Source organism: Hemitrygon akajei, chromosome 2 (assembly GCF_048418815.1).
Source record: "Hemitrygon akajei chromosome 2, sHemAka1.3, whole genome shotgun sequence".
In the NCBI taxonomy this organism is placed as follows: domain Eukaryota; kingdom Metazoa; phylum Chordata; class Chondrichthyes; order Myliobatiformes; family Dasyatidae; genus Hemitrygon; species Hemitrygon akajei.
In genome coordinates this window covers 187,710,240-187,734,821 of record NC_133125.1, presented here as the reverse complement: position 1 = coordinate 187,734,821, position 24,582 = coordinate 187,710,240, and the positions used below count along the sequence as shown (strand labels likewise).

The 24,582-nt window shown below is 48.5% G+C and overlaps 1 protein-coding gene across 1 annotated transcript; it reads right to left on the bottom strand.

Moving 5' to 3' along the window:
* Positions 1-948: 948 nt before the first annotated feature.
* Positions 949-24,314, bottom strand: LOC140719181 (zinc-binding protein A33-like). The gene is made up of 6 exons (XM_073033611.1): positions 23,904-24,314; positions 23,730-23,825; positions 23,078-23,311; positions 21,527-21,549; positions 21,312-21,430; positions 949-1,576 (listed from the first exon to the last, which is right to left on the bottom strand). The coding sequence occupies exons 1-6, from the start codon at positions 24,312-24,314 to the stop codon at positions 1,044-1,046; spliced, it is 1,416 nt and encodes a 471-aa protein (XP_072889712.1). The 3' UTR covers positions 949-1,043.
* Positions 24,315-24,582: the final 268 nt, after the last annotated feature.

Genomic DNA, 24,582 nt, shown 5'->3' with positions numbered 1-24,582 from the left:
GATGATGGAGTACTTGGTGACACAGGACAAGATAGGACAAAGTCAGCATAGTTTCCTTCAGGGAAAATCCTGCCTGGCGAACCTGTTGGAATTCTTTGAGATTACAAGTAGGATAGATAAAGGGGATGCAGTGGATGTTGTATATTTGGACTTTGACAAGGAGCCACACCTGAGGCTGCTTACCAAGTTAAGAGCCCATGGTATTACAGGAAAGATATTAGCATGGGCTTATGGTTAGAACATTGGCTGATTGGTAGGAGGCTGCAAGTGGGAATAAAAGGATCCTTTTCTGCTTGGCTGACAGTGACTAGTGGTGTTCCGCAGGGTTGGTGTTGGGACCACTTGTTTTTATGCTGTGTATCAATGATCTAGATGATGGAATAAGTGGCTTTGTTGCAAAGTTTGCAGATAATATGAAGATTGGTGGAGGGGCAGGTAGTGTTGAGGAAACAGGTAGGATGCTGAAGGACTTAGACAGTTTACAAGAATGGGGAAGAAAGTGGCAAATGAAATACAATGTTGGAAAATATCTGGTCATGCACTTTGGTGGTAATAGAAATAAATGTGCAGACTATTTTCTAAATCATCAGCTCTTTATCACTGACGCCTCTCACCTCGCAGTATCTGACACATTTCCACACTCCACCCCGTCCCTCATCTACCTATCACACCCTCACCTGCCCATATCCCTCCATAGATGTTACCGGACACGGTGGGAGTCTCTGGTGCTTTGTGTGTTACCACCACCACATGTCCCATGTTACCAAGATTCATCCTGACCTCCCTCTGCCAGTCAGCACCACCACCACTTGCCCCAGTTACCCTGTCAGTCCCGGTGGATTTAGCACCCGGGGGAGCCGGGGAGCTCAGGACCCGCCGCCCGCGGCTGCTGCTGAATCCGCAGTGTTTCTGTTCCGTTGACGGATGCGGTGAACGAGTTAAAATTAATTGATCGATAATTCTCACATCGTGTTTATTTCACTCTCCGTACATTTATATTTACACTGACTTACTCCTAACGCTGGTCCCGGGACCCGACCCGTTTACAGACCCGGAGCGGAACCGGAGCAGATTCTCAGCCACTCTTTCATATATCCAATCCCAAATGAAGGATAAAGTTTCTCCGTGAATTTATTCCCAGTGAAGGTGTGGAGATGGGACTTGGTCTCTGCGTTGTAAAATGAAACTGTCCCGGACTCGTAACTGAGATAAACTCCCACCCTCCCGGGGATGGGACCGGCAGGGAGACGGGACACAGGGGAGGTGAAAACCCACATCACGTCATCTTCCCGCTCGATGATCCAGAATCCGGTCTCCGGACTCGGTCTGACCAATCCCTTCCTCTCCACAGACTCTGTGGCGACTCCCAGCCACCAGCGCCGATTCCCCGTCACCTCCACCTCCCAGTAATGTCTCCCCGATGTGAATCCCTCCGATCCCAGCACACAAGGCCGGTCTGTGAACCTCTTCCCGGTGTCAGGGAGATCCCACCGGGTCCCGGTCAATCTCACACTCTTTCGATCCTCAGACACCTCGAGCCACGGATTCGCCGTTTCCACATCCAGGGTGACAGAGACTGGGGGGAGAAGCAGAGAATTAGAGAGTCCCCGGGATCGGGGGGAGACTCGGGCAGCGCGTCCCCGGGGATCGGGGGGAGACTCGGGCAGCGCGGCCCCGGGGATCGTGGGAAGACTCGGGCAGCGCGGCCCCGGGGATCGGGGGGGGGGGGGGGGGGAGACTCGGGCAGCGCGGCCCCGGGGATCGGGGGGAGACTCGGGCAGCGCGGCCCCGGGGATCGGGGGGGAGACTCGGGCAGCGCGGCCCCGGGGATCGTGGGAAGACTCGGGCAGCGCGGCCCCGGGGATCGGGGGGGGGGGGGGAGACTCGGGCAGCGCGGCCCCGGGGATCGGGGGGAGACTCGGGCAGCGCGGCCCCGGGGATCGGGGGGGGGGGGTGGGGAGACTCGGGCAGCGCGGCCCCGGGACCGGGGGGCGGGGGAGACTCGGGCAGCGCGGCCCCGGGATCGGGGGGGAGACTCGGGCAGCGTGGCCCCGGGGATCGGGGGGAGACTCGGGCAGCGCGGCCCCGGGGATCGGGGGAGGGGGGGGGGAGACTCGGGCAGCGCGGTCCCGGGACCGGGGGGCGGGGGAGACTCGGGCAGCGCGGCCCCGGGACCGGGGGAGGGGGGGGGGGAGACTCGGGCAGCGCGGTCCCGGGACCGGGGGGCGGGGGAGACTCGGGCAGCGCGGCCCCGGGACCGGGGGAGGGGGGGGGGGGGGAGACTCGGGCAGCGCGGCCCCGGGACCGGGGGAGGGGGGGGGGGGGAGACTCGGGCAGCGCGGCCCCGGGACCGGGGGTGGGGGGGAGCCGCTGGGCCTCAGGCACAGTCGGGTGGGCGACAGGACCCTTTCCCGGGGTTTTACCCAAACGCAGCGTGTAAGATTCAAAATTAAGATGTGCGTTTCTGACAGGTCCGGGTTAAAGTCAAAGGACAAATGTGATTTAATTATGTCTAGGGACAAATGTGATTTAATTATGTCTGGGTTAAAGTCTGTAAACAAGTGTGATCTAATTATGAATGCAGAAGCCTTGACAAAATTAACTGTTTGTGGAATCATTGAAGTCCTGAGATATGGACTATTGTTATACAGAAACGTGTAAAAAAACAACTCCAAATATGGAATGGGAAAACACTGTGTACCTCCCGAGTCAGGGAGGAGGGGTGGTAAGGAAGAAGGATAAAACCTGCTGCCCTGTTGTGGTGAACTAGATATACCTGTCTGACTGCTCCTGTGGCTCCTCCCAAGACCCTGCTGACTGCCCCTGTGGCTCCTCCCACAGACCCCTGTATAAAGGCGACTGTGGCCTGCTGCTCTCCCTCATTTTCCCCAGGATGTAGTGTTGTTCTTCAGTCAATAAAAGCCGATATCTCACTTCCTAAGTCTCGGCGTGAGTTATTGATGGTGCATCAATTTTATTGACTGAAAGTTACAACATGGAAACCGCTTTACGCCCAGAACGCCTAGACTTGGACCCCCGAGACCCTGGAGCAGCTCTTGCCTTTGAACACTGGCTGGTGTGCTTCCAATCGTACTTAGAGGAGGTTCGTGCCACCGACTCGGCTGTTCGGCACAAACTTCTCCTCTCGAGGGTCGCCCCAAAAGTTTATTCGTTCATCAGGGACATATCCACCTACGAGGAGGCGCTTGCCGCCCTCCGAAGACAGTACCTGCGGCCAGTAAATCCAGTTTATGCACGGCACCGCTTGGCAACACGAAAACAGCGGCCTACGGAGTCGACTGCTGAATTTCTCGAGCTACAGACACTCGCGCGGGCTTGTGACTGCCAAGCGCTCACAGCGGAACAGCATGGTCCGAGACGCTTTTGTGACTGGGGTCCGGTCAGTGTGTATACGCCAGCGGCTGCTGGAAAAAGCTGATCTGACCTTACGCTCCGCGATAGAGACGGCCGATACGATAGAGGCTGCGCAGCTGTACGCCGAAGAGGTCCAGCCGCGCGATTCCCCGGTTCCGAGCGAATTCGCCAACGCCGCTGCCAGTCGCGGTATCTCAAACCCCACGAATTTGCCAGGTATGAAACTCTGTTACTTTTGTGGGCTTCTGAAACATTCCAGAAACAGCTGCCCGGCACGCGAAGCGACTTGTTCCAGCTGTGGGAAGAAGGGCCATTTCGCCAAAGTATGTAAGTCTAAACCGCGCCCGGGGTCGAGCAGCGCTGCGTCTGAGACCTGGGGGCCGCCATTTTGCATGACCGGATGTGGACAACCATCTTTGCCGGCGTCACCAGGCCCCGCCCCCGACTCGCCATCTTGCATGACCGGATGTGGACAACCATCTTTGCCGGCGTCACCAGGCCCCGCCCCCGACTCGCCATCTTGCATGCCCGGATGTGAGCGGCCAACTTTGCCGGCGTCACCAGGCCCCGCCCCCGACACGCCCCGTTCAACGCTGGCTTCCGTGACCCTCGATCAAAGCGCTCCGCACCAGCTCGCAAGGTCGGTGATGGACATCCTGGTGGAGGGGCACAGGACTAGCTGCCTGTTTGACACGGGCAGCACTGAGAGTTTTATTGACCCGGCCACAGTGAAACGCTGTGGACTCGTGACACGGCCGGTACGTCAGAAGATCACCTTGGCTTCTGGGTCGCATTCCACAGACATCCGGGTGGGTTGTGTAGCGACTTTGGTGGTGCAGGGCACAGAATATCGGAACTTTGCGTTCCTGGTCATGCCTCGGCTGTGCGCACCTGTGCTATTGGGGCTGGACTTCCAGAGCCATCTCGAAAGTGTGACTATGGCATATGACGGGCCCCACCCACCACTCACGGTCAGGAATCCTCAGTTTGGTGGGACTTCGCCATATACTCCGTTACCACACGCACATACACCCCGAACCCCACATCCCGCCCAGCACCATGCCGATAGCTGTGCTGCTGACACTATTTGCAACCTCTCCACCCTCAAGATCCCTCCCCCATCGCTGTTCACCAACCTGACCCCCGACTGTAAACCTGTGGCAACTAAAAGTAGGAGGTACAGTGCGGGGGACAGGGCCTTTATTCATTCAGAGGTGCAGCGGCTGCTCAGGGAGGGGATCATTGAGCCAAGCACAAGCCCATGGCGGTCCCAGGTGGTCGTTGTTCGGACTGGGCAGAAAAATAGGATGGTTGTGGACTACAGCCAGACCATCAATAGATTCACGCAGCTTGACGCGTACCCCCTACCCCGCATCGCGGATATGGTCAACCAGATAGCTCAGTACAAGGTGTACTCGACAATTGATCTGAAATCCGCTTATCACCAGCTCCCCATCCGCCCAGAGGACCGCCCCTACACCGCCTTCGAGGCGGGTGGCAGGCTCTATCACTTTCTGCGCGTCCCATTTGGTGTCACAAATGGGGTCTCAGTCTTCCAGAGGGAGATGGACCGGATGGTGGACCAGTACAAACTGACGGCCACATTTCCCTATCTAGATAACATCACCATCTGTGGTCGCGACTGGTCGGACCATGACGCCAACCTCCAACGTTTTTTCCAGGTGGCCGATGCTTTGAACCTCACTTATAACAAGGACAAGTGTGTGTTCAGAACCACACGACTCGCTATCCTTGGGTATGTCGTGGAGAACGGGGTCATTGGCCCTGACCCCGACCGTATGCGCCCCCTGTTAGAACTCCCTCTTCCCACCACTCTCAAAGCCCTCCGGCGGTGCCTGGGTTTTTTTTCCTATTACGCCCAATGGGTTCCCCATTACGCAGACAAGGCCCACCCCCTGGTCAAGTCTACCACCTTTCCCCTCTCTGCCGAGGCCCGCGCGGCCTTCAGCTGCATTAAAGGGGACATTGCCAAAGCAACGATGCATGCGGTAGACGAGACCATTCCCTTCCAAGTAGAGAGTGACGCCTCTGACGTCGCGCTGGCTGCTACCCTCAATCAGGAAGGCAGGCCAGTGGCGTTTTTTTCTCGTACCCTTCAAGGCTCTGAACTTCGGCACTCCACGGTGGAGAAAGAAGCCCAAGCCATAGTGGAAGCTATTCGGCACTGGAGGCACTATCTCGCCGGCAGAAGGTTCACCTTGCTGACCGACCAGCGCTCGGTTGCGTTCATGTTCAGCAACCAACAGCGGGGCAAAATCAAAAATGATAAAATTTTGCGATGGAGAATAGAACTCTCCACCTATACTTACGATATCCTGTACCGGCCTGGCAGGCTCAATGAACCGTCTGATGCCCTATCCCGGGGACCGTGTGCTAGTGCCCAGCTCGACCAGCTGTATGCCCTTCATGCCCAACTTTGCCACCCGGGGGTCACCCGGTTTTATCATTTCATTAAAGCCCGGAACCTGCCGTACTCCCTGGAGGACATCAGGACGATGACCAGGGACTGCCAGATCTGCGCTGAGTGCAAACCGCACTTCTACCGTCCTAACACTGCGCAGCTTGTCAAGGCCACCCGCCCTTCTGAGCGACTGAGTATTGACTTTAAGGGCCCCCTTCCCTCCACCGACCGCAATGTCTACTTTCTCAGTATTATTGACGAGTACTCGCGATTCCCCTTTGCCGTTCCCTGCCCCGACACTACTACCACGTCGGTCATAAAAGTCCTGCGCCAGCTCTTCACTCTGTTCGGATATCCCTGCTATGTCCACAGTGATAGAGGGTCCTCCTTTATGAGTGACGAGTTGCGCCGGTTCCTGCTTGCTAGGGGCATAGCTACTAGTCGCACCACGAGTTATAATCCCCGGGGGAATGGCCAGGTGGAGAGGGAGAATGCCACAGTGTGGAAGGCCATACTTTTAGCCCTTAAGTCACAAGGGTTGCCGGTCTCCCGATGGCAGGAGGTCCTCCCTGAGGCACTCCACTCTATCCGCTCCCTGTTGTGTACGTCCACTAATGCCACCCCTCACGAACGCTTATTCTCTTTTCCCAGGAAGTCTGTCACTGGGACCACCCTGCCAGTTTGGCTGACGTCCCCGGGGCCAGTGCTGCTGCGTAAACATGCGAGGAGTAATAAGTACTCACCGCTGGTCGAGAGAGTTCACCTCCTGCATGCTAATCCCCAGTATGCCTACGTGGTCTTGCCTGATGGGCGGGAGGACACGGTCTCTGTCCGCGACCTGGCGCCCGCCGGAGCAGCAGACCACTACCCCGAGCACTCCACGGTAACTATGCACCCTGTACCCGAGGTGACTCCGTGCGCACCGTGCCCCACACAGACTCCGTATGCGTCTGTTCCAGGGACCTCGCTCACACGCGAGGGATCCCTGACACCTCCTGTTGGGACAGAATTAACCCACTCTCCGCCTCCGGAGCACACACCACCTCCGGCACCTGTGCCGTCATCACCTCCGGCTCCTGTGCAATTGCAGCCGGAGCTACGTAGATCGCAGCGAAGGATTCGACCACCTGATCGACTTAACCTGTAAATATGCTTGGGAATTTTTTTTAAACAAAGGGGGGGTGAATGTGGTGAACTAGATATACCTGTCTGACTGCTCCTGTGGCTCCTCCCAAGACCCTGCTGACTGCCCCTGTGGCTCCTCCCACAGACCCCTGTATAAAGGCGACTGTGGCCTGCTGCTCTCCCTCATTTCCCAGGATGTAGTGTTGTTCTTCAGTCAATAAAAGCCGATATCTCACTTCCTAAGTCTCGGCGTGAGTTATTGATGGTGCATCACCTGTAAGGTTCAGGGTTCCCTTCTCTGAAGGGGCCCAGCTCTGCAGAACTGTTAATAAACTTTGTTTCCTTGAATTTGTCTTGAAGCCATTATTCGGGAGCGTGGCTCATTTCTGACACAGCGGATGGACAACCGGCATCTTCCCGAGGTTTTTCCTGATCAACACACACAAAATTCTGGAGGATGTCAGTGGGTCAAGCAGCATTTCTTCAGGGAGGTATTCAGTCGATATTTCAAGCCGAGACCTTTCCTCAAAAATGGAAAGACGGGGGAAACGGATGTGAGGAAGGGGTGGAGCAACAACTAGATGAGATGAGTAAACACTGGAGGCATTTAAAATGGAGGTAAGGCCAAATTCATCTGTGCTGACCAACTCATTTTAATCATCTGGTTCCATTTGCCCGTATTTGCCCAGTACTCCTTTTAACCTTTCCTACCTATGTAGCTGTCCAAACAACACTCACAAAACGCTGGAGGAAATCAGCAGTCCAGGCAGCATCTATGGAAAAAAGTAAAGTCGACGTTTTGGGCGGAAACCCTTCATCAGAACAGGAGAAAAAAACCTGAAGAATAGATTTAAAAGGTGGGGTGGGGAGGGAGAGAGAAACACGTGGTGATAGGTGAAACCTGGAGGGGGAGGGATGAAGTAACGAGCTGGGTAGTTGATTGGTAAGATGAGCTCAGAGAGGGAAAAGGGGATGGGAAATGGAGAAGGGGAGGGGCGGTTTGGGGGTATTACGGGAAGTTTAAAAATGATGTCCTTGCCCTCAGGTTGAAGGCTCCCCAAACAGAATATAAGGTGGATAAACTGTCTCTGGAGATAAAGACAGTGAGAGCAAGAAAGGGAAGTGTGGTGTTGGAAATGAACCAGGTGAATTTGAGGGCAGGGTGGAAGTTGGAGGCAAAGTGGATGAAGTCGACGAGTTCAGCATGGGTGCAGGAAGCAGCACCAATGTAGTCATCAGTGTAGTGTAGGAAAAGTGTGGGTGGTCACCAGTGTGGGCTTGGAACATAGACTGTTCCATGTAGCCGACAAACAGGCAGGCATAGCCGGGACCCACGCGAGTGCCCATGACTACACATTTTGTCTAAAGGAAGTGGGGCGGGGAGCCAAAGGAGAAATTATTGAGAGTGAGGACAAGTTCCGCTAAGCGGAGGAGAGTGGTGGTGGAGAGGAACTGGTTAGTTCCGGTGTCCAGAAAAAGAAACAGTGAGCTTTGAGGCCTTTCCTGTCCTGATGTCTTTTAAATCGCTGTAACCGTACCCACCTCTATGGCTTTCCTGGAGCCTCCTGAGCTAATGGAAAAAGTCCCATAATATCCAGCCTCTCCTTATAACCCAAACCCTCCAGTCCCAGTAACATCCTTGTCAATCTGTTTCATACCCTCTCAGTTTAATGAGACTCTTCCTGTAGATACGTAACCAGAATTGTACAGAGTGATCCAAATATAAAAGTCTGCTGATGGTGGAACTCCAAAACAACACACACAAAATCTCAGACCAAAACATCAACTCATTTCCAATTCATTTCCATAGATGCTGCCTGACCTACTGAGTCCCTCCAATATTTTGTGTGTGTTGCTTGGATTTCCAGCATCTGCAGATGTTTTCTCTTGTTTAGGGTTGTAAAGAAAGCTTCTGGCACATTGGCCTTCATAAATAAAAGTATGAATGGGGAGCGGGAGTAAGGGGTGCTCGAGGTCGACAGACGACTGGAGATCGGAGGATCAGCTGTTGTAGGTAGGCCGAGACAGTCGGACCTACCTGGACAGTACCTGAGGAGGTAGGTAAAACTGCGCAGGCGTGGGTGACGTTTAAAAAGAGGCCCACTTTTAGGAGCGGGCACTGTCGGTGCGGGCAGCGGAGTGCGTGGGAGCAGAGTGAGCAGAGTGCTGGGCTTTGGCTCAGCGGGCTTCGGCGCAAGGGGACTTTGGTGAGAGGAAATCAGTGAGCCTGAGTACGTGCTTGCTGAGGTATAAAAAGGTAAGGTTGGTAGGTACTTTGTTCATTTATTCTGACTAATCTGGGATCAGGTAATGGGGGAGACAGTTAGAGCAGTGGTGTGCTCCGTATGCAGTATGTGGGAGGTCAGGGTCAACACAGTTGTTCCTGATGACTACACCTGCAATAGGTGCATCCAGCTGCAGCTCCTATCAGACCGAGTTAGGGAATTGGAGCAGGAGCTGGATGAACTACAGATCATTCGGGAGGCAGAGGCAGAGATAGATAAGAGTTATCGGGAGGTAGTCACACCGAAAAGACAGGAGGTAGACAAATGGGTGACAGTCAAGAGAGGCAGAAGGAGCAGACAGAGAGAGCAGAGCACCCCTGTGGCCGTTCCCATCAACAATAAGTATACCGTTTTGGATACTGTTGGTGGGGATGACCTACCAGGAACAAGCTGCAGTGGTCCTGTCTCTGGCACTGAGGTTGGACCCTCGACTAGGAAGGGGAGGAGGGAAGAGAAGAGAGCGGTAGTGATAGGGGATTCTATAGTCAGGGGGGCAGATAGGAGATTTTGTGGGGAAGATCGGGAGTCTCGGATGGTATGTTGCCTCCCTGGTGCCGGGGTCCGGGACATCTCAGATCGGGTGCAGGTTATTCTCGAGAGGGAGGGCAAGAACCCAGATGTTGTGGTCCATGTAGGGACCAATGACGTGGGTAGGATGAGTGAGGTGGTCCTGCGTAGTGAGTTCAGGGAGTTAGGTGCGAAGCTGAAGGGCAGGACCTCCAGGGTAACAATCTCAGGATTGCTACCTGTGCCACGTGTGAGTGAGGCAAGGAACAGAAGGATTATAAAGATTAATAAGTGGCCGAGAGGATGGTGCAGGAGGGAGGGCTTCAGGTTTTTAGATAATTGGGCTTTGTTCCAGGGAAGGTGGGATCTGTTCCGACGGGACGGTTTACACCTGAACTGGAGCGATACTAACATTCTTGCAGGAAAGTTCGCTAGTGCTTCTCGGGGGGTTTAAACTAAATTTGCAGGGGGCAGGGATCCAGAATGTGAGAGAGGATAGCGAGATGAAGAATAAAGGACAGGTGGGGACTACACGGTTCCGGAATATGAAGTGTGTAGTAGAGAAAGGTGAGGCGGAACAAGTGATAAGGAGGACACATGTGCAGAGAGATGTCTGATGGAACATGGAGTTAAATATGCAGAAAGAATAAGTAAATTTAGGAAGGACAACAAAATTCAAGGGGCGTATAGCCTGATGTGAGTTCAGGGAGCTGGGTTAAGCACAATAGGCAGTGATTTAAACAGAGAGAGGAAAATTGGGCTAAAATTTCTATATCTGAATGCACGATGTGTCAGAAGGCGGATGAGCTTGAAGCTCAGGTGCGAATGGGTAACTATAATGTTGTTGGGATAACGGAGACATGGCTGCAGGGAGATCAGACCTGGGAAATGAATGTACAAGGGTATATGTGCTATCGTAGGGACAGAAATGTGGGCAGAGGGGGTGGGGTGGCCCTGTTGGTGAGGGATGAGATTCAGTCATTTGCAAGGGGGGACATAGGATCAGGAGAAGTAGAGTCTGTGTGGATAGAACTGAGGAACAGTAAGGGCAAAAAGACCCTAATGGGTGTTGTTTACAGGCCACCAAACAGTAGAATGCATATTGGGTGCAAGTTGAATAGGGAGTTAACATTGGCATGTGGCAAAGGTAATGTCGCAGTAGTTATGGGGGATTTCAACATGCAGGTGAATTGGGAGAATCAGGTTGGTGCTGGACCCCAGGATAGGGAGTTTGTAGAGTGCCTAAGGGATGCATTCTTGGAACAGCTTGTACGAGAGTCGACCAGGGACAAGGCTATTCTGGATTTAGTCTTGTGTAATGAACAGGATTTGATAAGCGATCTTAAAGTAAAGGAGCCATTAGGAGGTAGTGACCATAATATGATGCTTTTATCTGCAATTTGAGTAGGATAAGGGCAGATCGGAGGTGTCAGTGTTGCAGTTGGACAGGGGAGACTATGGAGCCATGAGGGTGGAGCTGGCCAAAGTTAACTGGATGGATATCCTAGCAGAAAAGACAGTGGAACAGCAATGGCAGGTATTCTTGGGAATAATGCACAAGGTGCAAAATCAGTTCATCACCCGGAGAAGGAAGGATTCAAAGGGGGGAAAGGGGCCACAGTGGTTGACAAAGGAAGTCAGAGATTGCATAGCATTAAAAAAAAGGAAGTATGACAGAGCTAAGGTGAGTGGGAGGACAGATGATTGGGAACTTTTTAAGGAACAACAGAACTTAACTAAAAAGGCAATACGGGGAGAAAAAATGAGGTACGAATGCAAGCTAGCCAGGAATATAAAGGAGGATAGCAAAAGCTTTTTTAGGTATGTGAAGAGAAAGAAGATAGTTAAGAACAATGTTGGGCCCTTGAAGAATAAATTGGGTGAAATTGATATGGGAAACAGAGAAATGGCAGAAGAATTTAATGTACTTTAGATCTGTCTTCACTAAGGAAGACACAAGCAATCTCCCAGATGTATGGATGGGCCAAGGACATAGGGTAACAGAGGAAATGAAACATATTGACATTAGGAAGGAAACGGTGATGAGTAGACTGATGGGACTGAAGGCTGACAAATCCCCAGGTCCAGATGGTCTGCATCCTAGTGTACTACAGGAGGTGGCCCTGGAAATTGCGGATGCATTGGTAATCATTTTCCAATGTTCCTTAGATTCAGGATCAGTTCCTGAGGATTGGAGAATGGCTAATGTTATCTCACTTTTTAAGAAAGGAGGGAGGGAGAAAACAGAGAACTATCGTCCTGTCAGCCTAACATCAGTAGTGGGGAAGATGCTAGAGTCCATTATTGAAGATGAAATAGTGGCATATCTAGATAGCAGTGATAAGATTGGGCCGAGCCAGTATGGATTTACCAAGGGCAAATCATGCTTGACTAATCTATTGGAGTTTTTTGAGGATGTAACCAGGAAGTTAGACAAGGGAGATCCAGTGGATGTAGTGTACCTTGATTTTCAGAAGGCATTTGATAAGGTCCCACATAGGAGATTGGTGGGTAAAATCAGAGCTCATGGCATTGGGGGGAAGACATTGACATGGATAGAAAACTGGTTGGCAGATAGAAAGCAAAGGGTAACGGTGAATGGGTGTTTCTCGGAATGGCAGATGGTGACTAGTGGGGTGCCACAGGGCTCAGTATTGGGACCACAGCTGTTTACGATTTACATCAGCGATTTAGATGAAGGCATTGAGAATAACATCAGCAAGTTTGCTGATGATACTAAGCTGGGTGGCAGTGTGACATGTGATGAGGATGTTAGGAGAATTCAGGGTGACTTGGATAGGCTGAGTGAGTGGGCAGATACTTGGCAGATGACGTTTAATGTGAATAAGTGTGAGGTTATCCACTTTGGGAGTAAGAACAGGAAGGCAGATTATTATCTGAACGGTGTAGAGTTAGGTAAGGGAGAAATACAAAGAGATCTAGGAGTACTTGTTCATCAGTCACTGAAGGTGAATGAGCAAGTGCAGCAGGCAGTGAAGAAGGCTAATGGAATGTTGGCCTTTATTACAAAGGGAATTGAGTACAAGAGCAAGGAAATCCTTTTGCAATTGTACAGGGCCCTGGTGAGACCACACCTGGAGTATTGTGTACAATTTTGGTCTCCAGGGTTAAGGAAGGACATCCTGGCTGTAGAGGAAGTGCAGCGTAGATTCACTAGGTTAATTCCTGGGATGTCCGGACTGTCTTACGCAGAGAGGTTAGAGAGACTGGGCTTGTACACGCTGGAATTAAGGAGATTGAGAGGGGGTCTGATTGCAACATATAAGATTATTAAGGGATTGGACAAGATAGAGGCAGGAAATATGTTCGAGATGCTGGGAGAGTCCAGTACCAGAGGGCATGTTTTGAGAATAAGGGGTAGGTCATTTAGGACAGAGTTAAGGAAAAACTTCTTCTGCCAGAGAGTTGTGGGGGTCTGGAATGCACTGCCTCAGAAGGCAGTGGAGGCCAATTCTCTGGATGCTTTCAAGAAGGAGCTAGATCGGTATCTTATGGATAGGGGAATCAAGGAATATGGGGACAAGGCAGGAACCAGGTATTGATAGCAGATGATCAGCCATGATCTCAGAATGATGGTGCAGGCTCGAAGGGCCGAATGGTCTACTTCTGCACCTATTGTCTATTGTCTATTGAGTACAGCAGTTAGGTTGGAGTTGGAGTTTGGATATTGTGTGCAGTTTTGAATACAGGAGATGGATGTTATGCTGAAGTTGTATGAGATGTTAGTGAGGCATAATTTGGAATGTTGTGTGCAGTTTTGGTCACCTACCCACAGGAAAGATTTAAATAAGGATGAAAGAGAACAGAGAATACTTACAGGGATGTTGCTCAGACTGAAGGACCTGAGTTATAAGGAAAGATTGAACAGGTTAGGACTTTATTCCTTTAAGCTAGAAGACTGAGGGGAGGTGAGAGAGGTACAGTATACAAAATTACGAGGAGAGTAAATGCAAGCCGGCTTTTTCCACGGAGTTTGGGTGGGACTACAACTGGAGGTCATGAGGGAGGGTGAAAGGTGAAAAGTTTAAGGGGAACATGAGGGGAAATTTCTTCACTCAGAGGGTTGTGAGAGTGTGGGAAGACCTGCCAGTGCAAGTGATACATGTAAACTCAATTTCAATGTTTAAGAGAGGTTTGGACAGATACATGGATCGCAGAGGTGTGGACGGCTATGGTAACAGTGAAGACTGAAGGGAGTAGGCAGCTTAAATGTTTCAGCATGAACTAGATGGGCCAAAGGGCCTGTTTCTGTGCTGTACTTTTCTGTCACTCTATGACTCTAGTGCAAAGACCAAGTAGTTAGGAGGTTAACTGGTCAATGTAAATTGTCCTGTGGTTAGACTAGTGTTGAAGAGCTAGTGTTGCTGGGTGGAGCGGGTCATTGGTCTGGGTCGGCCTGTTTCACACTGTCTCTAAATAAATAAATAACCTCTTCACTGTCCATGAAACCACCAGTTTTAGAGTCCTTCAGAAACCTACTAAACCCATCACCTACATTCTCTCCAAATCATTCATATGAATGATGAAAAACAGTGGACCCAGCACCGATCCCTGCAGCACAACCACTGGTCACAGGACTCCACCCAGACAACTCTGTATCCTATTCCAAATCGCACTGTATCCCATGTGATCTAACTCTCTGCTACCTTCTCAAATCCCTCGCTAAACTCCATGGAGACAATGTCTACTGCACTTTCATCAGCTGTAATTTATTTATTGAGATACAGCACGGAATAGGCCCATCCGGCCCTTTGACCCCCACCACCCAGCAACCCCTGATTTAATCCGAGCCTGACCACGGGACAAGTTACAATGACCCCCACCACCCAGCAACCCCTGATTTAATCTGAGCCTGACCATGGGACAAGTTACAATGACCCCCAACACCCAGCTACCCCTGATTTAATCCGAGCCTGACCATGGGACAAGTTACAATGACCCCAACTACCCAGCAACCCCTGATTTAATCTGAGCCTGACCATGGAACAAGTTACAATGACCCCCACCACCCAGCAACCCCTGATTTAATCCGAGCCTGACCATGGGACAAGTTACAATGACCCCAACTACCCAGCAACCCCTGATTTAATCCGAGCCTGACCATGTGACAAGTTACAATGACCCCCCACCACCCAGCAACCCCTGATTTAATCCGAGCCTGACCATGGGACAAGTTACAATGACCCCCACCACCCAGCAACCCCGATTTAATCCGAGCCTGACCATGGGACAAGTTACAATGACCCCCACCACCCAGAAACCCCTGATTTAATCCCTGCCTGACCATGGGACAAGTTACAATGACCCCCACCACCCAGCAACCCCTGATTTAATCCGAGCCTGACCATGGGACAAGTTACAATGACTCCCACCACCCAGCAACCCCTGATTTAATCCGAGACTGACCATGGGACAAGTTACAATGACCCCCACCACCCAGCAACCCCTGATTTAATCCCAGCCTGACCATGGGACAAGTTACAATGACCCCCCACCACCCAGCAACCCCTGATTTAATCCCAGCCTGACCATGGGACAAGTTACAATGACCCCCACCACCCAGAAACCCCTGATGTAATCCCAGCCTGACCATGGGACAAGTTACAATGACCCCCACCACCCAGCAACCCCTGATTTAATCCGAGCCTGACCATGGGACAAGTTACAATGACCCCCACCACCCAGAAACCCCTGATTTAATCCCAGCCTGACCATGGGACAAGTTACAATGACCCCCACCACCCAGCAACCCCTGATTTAATCCGAGCCTGACCATGGGACAAGTTACAATGACCCCCACAACCCAGCAACCCCTGATTTAATCCGAGCCTGACCATGGGACAAGTTACAATGACCCCCACCACCCAGCAACCCCTGATTTAATCCCAGCCTGACCATGGGACAAGTTACAATGACCCCCACCACCCAGCAACCCCTGATTTAATCCGAGCCTGACCATGGGACAAGTTACAATGACCCCCACCACCCAGCAACCCCTGATTTAATCCAAGCCTGACCATGGGACAAGTTACAATGACCCCCAACACCCAGCAACCCCCGATTTAATCCTAGACTAAGAACTGGGTAATTGGATTGTGGGAAGAACCGGAGAACCTGAAGGAAACCCCCACAGTTATGGGAGAACATACAGCCAGTGACGGGACATGAACCCGGGTCACTGGTACTGTAAACCGTTGTCCTAACCACTATGCTACCGTACCGTCCATGCAGAAAACCAAGCTGGGTCTCCCTGATTAGTCCTTGCCTTTCCAAATGAATGTAGATCCTGTCTCTCAGAATCCCCTCCATTAATGTACCCTCCACTGACGTTAGGCTCACCGGTCTGTACTTCCAATGCTTTTCCCAACAGTCTATCTTCTTTTTTTTCTAAATTAAATTTTTATTGAATTTCAATTGATTACATGGAAAGAAAAGAATAATAACAGCCCTCCCCTTCCCCCCATAACATATTCCTGTCGGAAAAAAAAGAAAGAAAGAAAAAGAGGAGAAAGAAAGACTGCCTGGATATCGGAAGGTCTCCACATGCTCCATGGAATTCAAAATAAGTTTAATATATGTATTTATTTCTTTCCCCAAAGGACCAACATCTTTATCTTCAGAGCACCTATATATACCATCCTATCTTTTGTAAATAAGGGCTTGGTTTTCTGCATGGACAGTACGGTAGCATAGTGGTTAGCACAACGCTTTTCAAGTGGAATACAATTAAAAATTTCATTATTCCAACGGTTCATAGTTAAGTATGAATCCGATTTCCAAGTAACTGCAATAGCTTTTTTGGCTACTGCCAATGCAATTTTTATAAATTCTTTCTGATATTTGTTCAATTTAACTTTCGGTTTTATCCCTTCAATGTCACCTAGTAAAAATAATATTGGGTTATGTGGAAGTAGTATTCCAATAACTTGTTCCAATAAAACTCTTAAATTTATCCAAAAAGTTTGAATTTTAGAACAAGACCAAGTAGAATGTAAGAAAGTACCAATTTCTTGATTACATCGAAAACATTGATCAGATAAATTTGTGTTTAATCTATTTATTTTTGTGGTGTAATATATAATTGATGTAAAAAATTATATTGTACTAATCTAAGTCGGACATTTATTGTATTTGTCATACTGTCAAGACATAGTCTTGACCAACTTGTTTCATCAATTTTAATATTCAAGTCTGATTCCCATTTTTGTCTTGACTTATGAATTCCTTGTTTAAGTGTCTGTTTTTGAATCAGATTATACATAAAAGAAGTAATTTTTTAAATTTTTCCTTTTTGAATTAAAGTTTCAATTTCATTAGGTTTTGGCAATAACATTGTTTGACCCAGTTTATCTCTTAAGTAAGCCCTTAATTGAAAATAACAAAAAAAAGTGTTATTTGATATTTTATATTTATTCTTTAATTGTTCAAATAACATTAATATACCTCCTTCATAACAGTCTCCTATACATCTAATCCCTTTTTGGTACCAATTATATAAAAGTTGATTATCCATTGTAAAAGGAATAAGTCTATTTCAAATTAGGGGTCTCTTTGCTAATAAAGATTTCTTTATCTCATCATCAACATTTATCTTATTCCATAAATCAATCAAATGTTTTAATATAAGAGATTCTTTCTTTTCCCGTATCCATTTATATTCCCATTTATATGTAAAATCTTCTGATATATTTTCTCCTATCTTATCTCACTCTATTCTAATCCATGACAGTTTTTCTTCATCAAAAAAAGATGCAATAAATCTAAGTTGATTTGCTTTATAATAATTCTTGAAGTTTGGAAGTTGTAACCCTCCTAAATCATGTTTCCATGTCAGTTTTTCCAACGATATTCTTGACATCTTACCTTTCCAAAGAAATTTTCTCACGTATTTATTTAACTCTTGAAAAAAACTTCTATGGCAATTGTATTGGTAATGTTTGAAATAAACACTGTAGTCTAGGGAATATATTCATTAACTCTACCCACTTATGTTATTGGTAACATCATCCATTTATCAAGATCTTCTTGAATTTTTTTCAATAATGACAAATAATTTAATTGATATAAATTCTTTTTATCATTATTAACTTTTATACCTAAATACTTTATACCATTTATTGGCCATCTAAATTGAGTTACTAATCGACATTGATTATAATCTCCTTTAGTAAGGGGTAAAATTTCACTTTTATCCCAATTTATTTTGTACCCTGATACTTTCCCATATTCTTCCAAGCCTATCTTCAAAAAATGTTCAACATTAGTCTCCCTCCAGTCATCTGGCCCCTCACCCATAGCTATTGATGACACAGATAACTGCAAAATGGGCTCCACACTTTCCTCCTGAGATTCCCACAAAGTCCTGGGACACACTTGATCAGGACCTGGGGATTTATCGACCTTTCTGCATTTTAGGACCTGCAGCACATTTGCTTCTGTAATGTGGTAGAAAATGAGGTCGATCATCTTCTGTAACACGGGGGAATTGAGGATCCTGTGGAACTGGCACAGAAGAGGAGTTGAGGCCTGGCTCAGAGAAGTGATGACAGGGAAGGTTTTGATTGATACGGGCCAAATGCCAAGGGGTGATCTGACAGAAATATATAAGGTTATGAGGACGTAGACTGAGCAGATGGTTGAAATCTTCTCCCCACAGGTGGGGATCAAATACAAGAGGTCACATGTCTGAGGTGAGAGGAAGGAGTTTAAAGGTGAGTTTATTTGAACAGTGAGTGGTTGATGTTGGAACTTGCTGCCAGAGGAGGTGATGGAATCACATACAATCACTGCGTTTAAGAGACACTGAGGCAGACACTTCATAGACAAGGCACAGAAGGAGACTGACCTAATGCCAGCCAATGGGATGAGTGTAGATGGGTAAATAGGTCAGCACTGAGGCGATGGGTCGAAGGGCACATTTCTGTGCTGTTAGATGATGACACAGTGACTTTAAATGAACTGAATGACTGAGACCCCACAGCCTCCGGTGCAGAGAATTCCAGATACACCATCCTCTGAGGGTTCACCCATCCTGAGGCAGTGACCCCTGACCCTCGACCCCTCAGACAGGGGAAACATCCTCCCTGCATCCTGTCTGTTGAGACCCGAGAGAGTTTTGTGTTTCCCTGAGATCTCCTCTCATTCTTCTAAACATAGAACATGGAACAGTACAGGAACAGGCCCCTCATTCAATGTGACAGTGACTGATCAATGCCAGCATCAATTCCTCTCCTATACCAGTTCCCCAAACTGTAGTCCCTCGACCTTTAAAAATTGTATCTGACTCCACCTTAAATACATCCAATAATCAGTCTTCACACAATCTGCTGGAGGAACTCAGCGTGTCGAGCAGCATCTGTGGGAGGAAAGGGACTGTCGATGTTTCATGTCAAAACCCGACATCAGGACTGAGAGTGGAGTTGGGAGATGGCCAGTATACAGTTCCTCCAGCATTTTGTGTTTGTTGATTTGGATTTCGAGCATCTGCAGACTTTTTCCTGTTTATGACAATGGGAACCATTAGGGGAGAGATGAATGGCAGATGGAACCAGAACCAGATGTGGGAGGGGTGGAAAGCCTGTGGTGAACTGTGTGTGTAGATGGAAACAGAAGGTGAAGGGGGATGAATATGGGTGATAAGGGTCCCTTTGTCCCCTTTCCCACAAACCCACTCCCCACAGCCCCTCATTAGGACAGAGGATGAATTTGCAGAGACTCTGGCAGATATATTTGCTTCACATTTCCCCACAGGTGAGCTGCTGGAAGACTGGAGGGTGGCTCAGTTCGAGCCTTTAGTTACGATGGGCTGGAAGGTCACACCAGGGAAGTCCAGTCCTTAAACCGAACGTCGGTGGTGGGAAAGTTTCTGAGAGACAGGATCGAACAGCATTTGGAAAGACAAGGACTGATCAGGGACAGTCAGCACGGCGTTGTGCATGGAAAATCACGTCTCACAAATTCCAGTTTGTCAAAGAGGTGACAGAGAGGTTTGACCAGGACAGGGTGGTAGACATTGTCCACATGAACTTCACCAAGGTCTTTGATGTTGATCACAGACCACACATGGAGTATTGTGTGCATTTCTGGGTCCCCGACTCTGGGAAGGATGTCACTACAGGAGGATGTTACCAGGACTGGAGGGCCTGGGGTAAAAGGGGAGACTGGATAAGCTGAGGCTATTTCCCTGGAGCATTGGATGTTGAGGGGGGACCCCTTTTCGAGTTATATAAAATCATGAGGGAAGATGTAAAGTGTATACACAGGGTCTTTTCCCCCAGAAGAGCGGAGTCCAAAACCAGAGGGCAGAGATTGAAGAGAAAGTTTTTCAAGGAATCTAAAGGGCAACTTTCTCACTGTGAGGGCTGTGGGTACATGTGAAATTTGCTGCCAGAGGAAGTCTTAGAAAGAGGTATAATTAAAGTATTTTGAAATAAATTTAGACAGGTACATGGATAGGAGATGGTTAAAGTAAAATGGGAAAATCACACGGAAATGTGTCAGTGTCCCACTCTGATGGTGTGTTTGGATATGTGTCATTGCGGATGTGTGTGCGTGTGTCAGTTTTGGTAAATATCAGTGAGTGTGTGTTCACATTGAAGGTGAGGGTCACATTGAAGTATTGTATGTTACAGTGTGTCTTCACATGTCCGGTGTGTGTTGGCAATGTGTGACACGTGTGTGAATTGTTCAAGTAAAATACATTTACTGTGTCTGAAGAGAGAGAATAGTTTCCATGTCACTGAGGGAACGAACAATGTGCGATGCTGAGGCTCAGACTACAGTCTGCCAATCCTTCCTGTGAATGTGTGTGAGGGAGATTTGCCAGACCAGTTATGCTGTGTCCACCAATGTTAATGCTGGTTGGTGTGTCTGGGTTCAGTCTCAATGTGGTGGTTTGATCACAACAGTGAGACTGGCGAGTCCAGCAGGGGGCAGAGCTGAGTCAATCAGACTGCGGTCACGGACAGGTCAGACGGGGGAGTGGCTCGAAGGACTGGTGTATTTTTCTGACAATCCCTGTCACCACAGTGATACCAGATTTTATCCACTTTAATGTAATTAATGAAATATTAATTCCAGAGCTACTGTGGCAGGATTCAAGCGCATGCATTGACATATTTTCCCAGCATGAATGGGATCAGGATGCAGTGGTTCATCTAACAGTCCCGTGAATTGGTTATATTTTGCCCCAGTGTTGGTGTGTTCAGGGGTCTGACATCTCCAGATGATCATGTGACAGTGATGCCTCCCTGCAGGTGGGGTTGGTGCCAGAATAAACTTCACTTCCCTATTATTACAGCCAAATTTTGTGTCCAATTATTAATTAATTGTACGTACACAACGCTGGGAGAACTCAGCAGGTCAGACAGCATCCGTGAGAAAAGAGTAGCCAACGTTTCGGGCCGAGACCCTTCATCTTATAAACGTTGGCTACTCTTTTCTCACGGATGCTGCCTGACCTGCTGAGTTCTTCCAGCGTTGTGTACGTATTCTTTGATCCACAGCATCTGCAGTTGTATTTTTGTGTATTAATTAATTGTGTCTGAAACAAGAACAAATGAATCTGTATGTTTTACCTTGCTTAATGCTGTCAAACGCTTCTCCCAATGCTGTGTCGAACAAGTAGGGGTGATAGAATTTTCCAGCCAGTAGGGCACCGTCTGTCACTGACAATGTCTGGGCATCATCACTGCTCCTGTAAATATTACTCAGCTGGTTATAAACTGAGCATCAGCGATAGTTGAACTGTTTTACAAATCCATACAGAGTTTCAGTAAAGACCATGTCCTACCTTCTCTTCCGACGAGCTTCCTCCTGAAATAAATCAAACACAGATCTCAGCTGACTGAGACTGACCATCGGCATCCCAATAACAGCGATCAGAGACAGGTTATTAAAAGCTGCCGGGAGCTTAGGAGGACGATGGCGCCTAACGGTGACTGCTTTGCTAGCATCTTTGGAAACATCTCTATTTCTATCTTTCGTATCTCTATTTTTCCCTTTCAGGGTTCTTTTGAAGACCCTGACCTGGAGTTACACGCTGCCTTCGGTTCTTTGTGGGAATGAGACCCACTCTCGGGATCTCACAACTGGCCACTGTTCGATATATCGAGGACACGGCCTAGAAGACTAACACGCATTCAGAGATCCAGGATTTTGTGGCTCTGGAGGTGGGTGGACTCGAGGTCGGTGCCTCTGCGGGGAATCGGTGTGTCATGGGAGATGGAAGATCGAAAACAACAAGCTGGCTGCTGGCTGTGTGACTCGAGACCCGAGTTGTTTTGGAACAGAGCTTGAGAAAAACAACGCAACAGACTTTCAACATCGTAAATCAGTGAGTTGTTTGTTATGACTCCCCTCTCGCTGTGAAACGGGTCGCCTCTTCCCTTTTTAGGGAGAGAGAGCCTGTGTTATGTTGAATCACCGGGTGAACGAGTAGTCTTTGGGATACTGCAAGTCTGTGTCTTTATTGATGCTTTGCTGCATGCTTGAGTGCTCGGTGGGGGGTGCTGATGTTTTTTTGCTGGTGGGGGAGAGGGGTCATTGCCTTGCCGCTGAACATGTGTGGGAGGGGGATCTGAGGGGGCTTTGGGGTTTTAACATTTAACTGTCATTTGTTCTTTGGGGCACTCCTTCATTTTCATGGATGTTCGTGTAGAAAAAGAATTTCAGGATGTATATTGTATACATTTCTCTGACATTAAATGTACCTTTGGAACTTTGAAAACTCCCACTAAACTCACTCCTACTGACACAGCTGGAGAAAGAGGGACACCGAACCATGGGAAAAAGTACAAGGAATGTTTATGAAATTTATACCATAACTGAGAGGATGGAACTTACAGGAGAGACTGGACAGGTTGTGTATTTTTATCTGGATAGGATGTCAGGGAGGATCAGATGGAGGAATTTAACATTCCGAATGGATTTGATGGGGTGGGAATGGAGAAAATATTTCCATTTTTATGAGATCAGAAGTCAAAGATAAGACATCATTTGTTGTTAATAAATCCCACAAGAAATGTGGTGAAGAGAATATCAGAAACACACTCATAACCTGTGATGGTAACTTGGTGTGACACTGAGTCTCAGGGGATATTATACGTGGGAATCACAGAAACGATCACCAGCTCAGTGCTCTGATCAGAGTAACTCATTCCCGAGAAGGTTGCAGACTGTCCTGTGACGTACAGATGTTGTGGGAGGCCGGTTTGGGACAATGACAATTCTGAACAGTCAAGACATTTGCATGGTGGAAATCAGTTTCCAACAACAGTATTTGAGGTAAATTACATCATGTTGTGACTGTGCACTTTTACAGAACCAAACTGAAATCTCTCACCATGAGGAATGTGATATTTTCTTGTTGATCCATTCGTTCCTGTAACTTTGAAATTTCCTCCTGGATAGAATTTAAATTCTCTTGAATCTCTCGAAGATTTTTTTCCATTTGATTCAGAATCCTCTCCTCTTCTTCCCTGAGATCTCGGAGTGCACGCTGCTCTTTCTCAGTGAGAACCCGGCGCAGTTCAGCAAAATGGGATGTGATCTGGGACTGAAGGCTGTGTGTCTGTTCCTGTCAAATGAAAGGAGAGGCTAGTTTCCTATTTGAGGCTATTTTTTGTATTTCCTTCTGACATGGAAGGTAACCATTCAGCCCATTAAAGTCTATGCTGGTTCTCAGAACAATCCCTTCCATCACATTCCCCCACGTCTCCCTGAAACATATACTCCGTCTCTGACCCCCTACCTCCGACCTGATTCACAGACCACCCAACGTCACAAGGTTAATTACAGTCGCCAATTTACCGTTCAACCATGCAATGTCGGCTAAAGGAAGGTACTGGTTACGAGGAGAACATGCAAACTCCACGCATATGGCTCCAGGGGTCAGGATAGATCCCAGGTTACTGGAGCTGCGATTCTCTGCTATTCTGCATTAAAGGGAACAAAACTACACAACGATATTGTAACTTCTGCTCTGGAAGCCTCACCCGAACTCCAGAAATCTTCTCTTTCTGTTGTTGCTCCATTTCCTCGAAGTCTGATTTCTTTTCAGTGAGAGAGTCTAAGGAAGATTTAACCCGACCCTGGGAATCAGAGAGTGAAGACATTAGACCAAAATATGCAACTAACTAAACAGCTGATCAAAACCTGGTTAGTTTTACCTTGTAGATTTCAATGGCTTCGTTAACCAGCATGAAGTTGTGAGACTTGTGTTCCCGCGCAGTCGCACAGATCAGGCAGATCAGTGTCTCGTCCATCTCACAAAACAGCTTCAGTTCTTCCCCATGTTTCTCGCAGTAAAGTTTATTTTCCTTCTCTTTCGGATTCAGGTTTAGTTTTCGAGCTTTCTCAGACAGATTTGCTAAGGCCCGACTGGCCCTGAGGGTGCGGTCCGCAAACTCCTCTCTACATTCCGGGCAGGAGTTTCTCTCCTCCCTTTCCCAACACTGTGTGATGCAAGAGCGGCAGAAGTAGTGACCACACTCCAGTGACACCGGATCGGTGAAGAAATCTAGGCAGATGGGACAAATTACCTCCTCGGTTAAACTCTCGACCTGTCCTTTCGAAACCATGTTAACTCCCGGTACTTCCTGGTTCAGGGTCCATTCACTTTCGGGGAGCTGCTGAACGCCTGCAGTACCAGGAATGTCCACCAGGGGCGCTGCAGTCTGGGGAATGAATGTTCCTTTTCAGTGAAGCAGGAATCGTGTTCATTTCCACAGCAGGGATCAGAAACACATTAAACAAGTCTAACATAGATAAAGCCGGAGAGAAGAGCTTGGTTCAGTCTACGGCAGAACTGAAGGGGCAAGTCCTGAAAAGAGAGACACAGAGACTGTA

What these genes read in the sequence shown, in the direction of transcription:
- LOC140719181 (XM_073033611.1), bottom strand. Translation starts at nt 24,314, where the DNA reads ATGGTTTCGAAAGGACAGGTCGAGAGTTTAACCGAGGAGGTAATTTGT. An exon ending in AGAAGATTTCTGGAGTTCGG is followed by an intron (nt 23,312 to 23,729) that starts GTGAGGCTTCCA and finishes TTCATTTGACAG; the next exon opens with GAACAGACACACAGCCTTCA. An exon ending in GAAGCTCGTCGGAAGAGAAG is followed by an intron (nt 21,431 to 21,526) that starts GTAGGACATGGT and finishes TAATATTTACAG; the next exon opens with GAGCAGTGATGATGCCCAGA.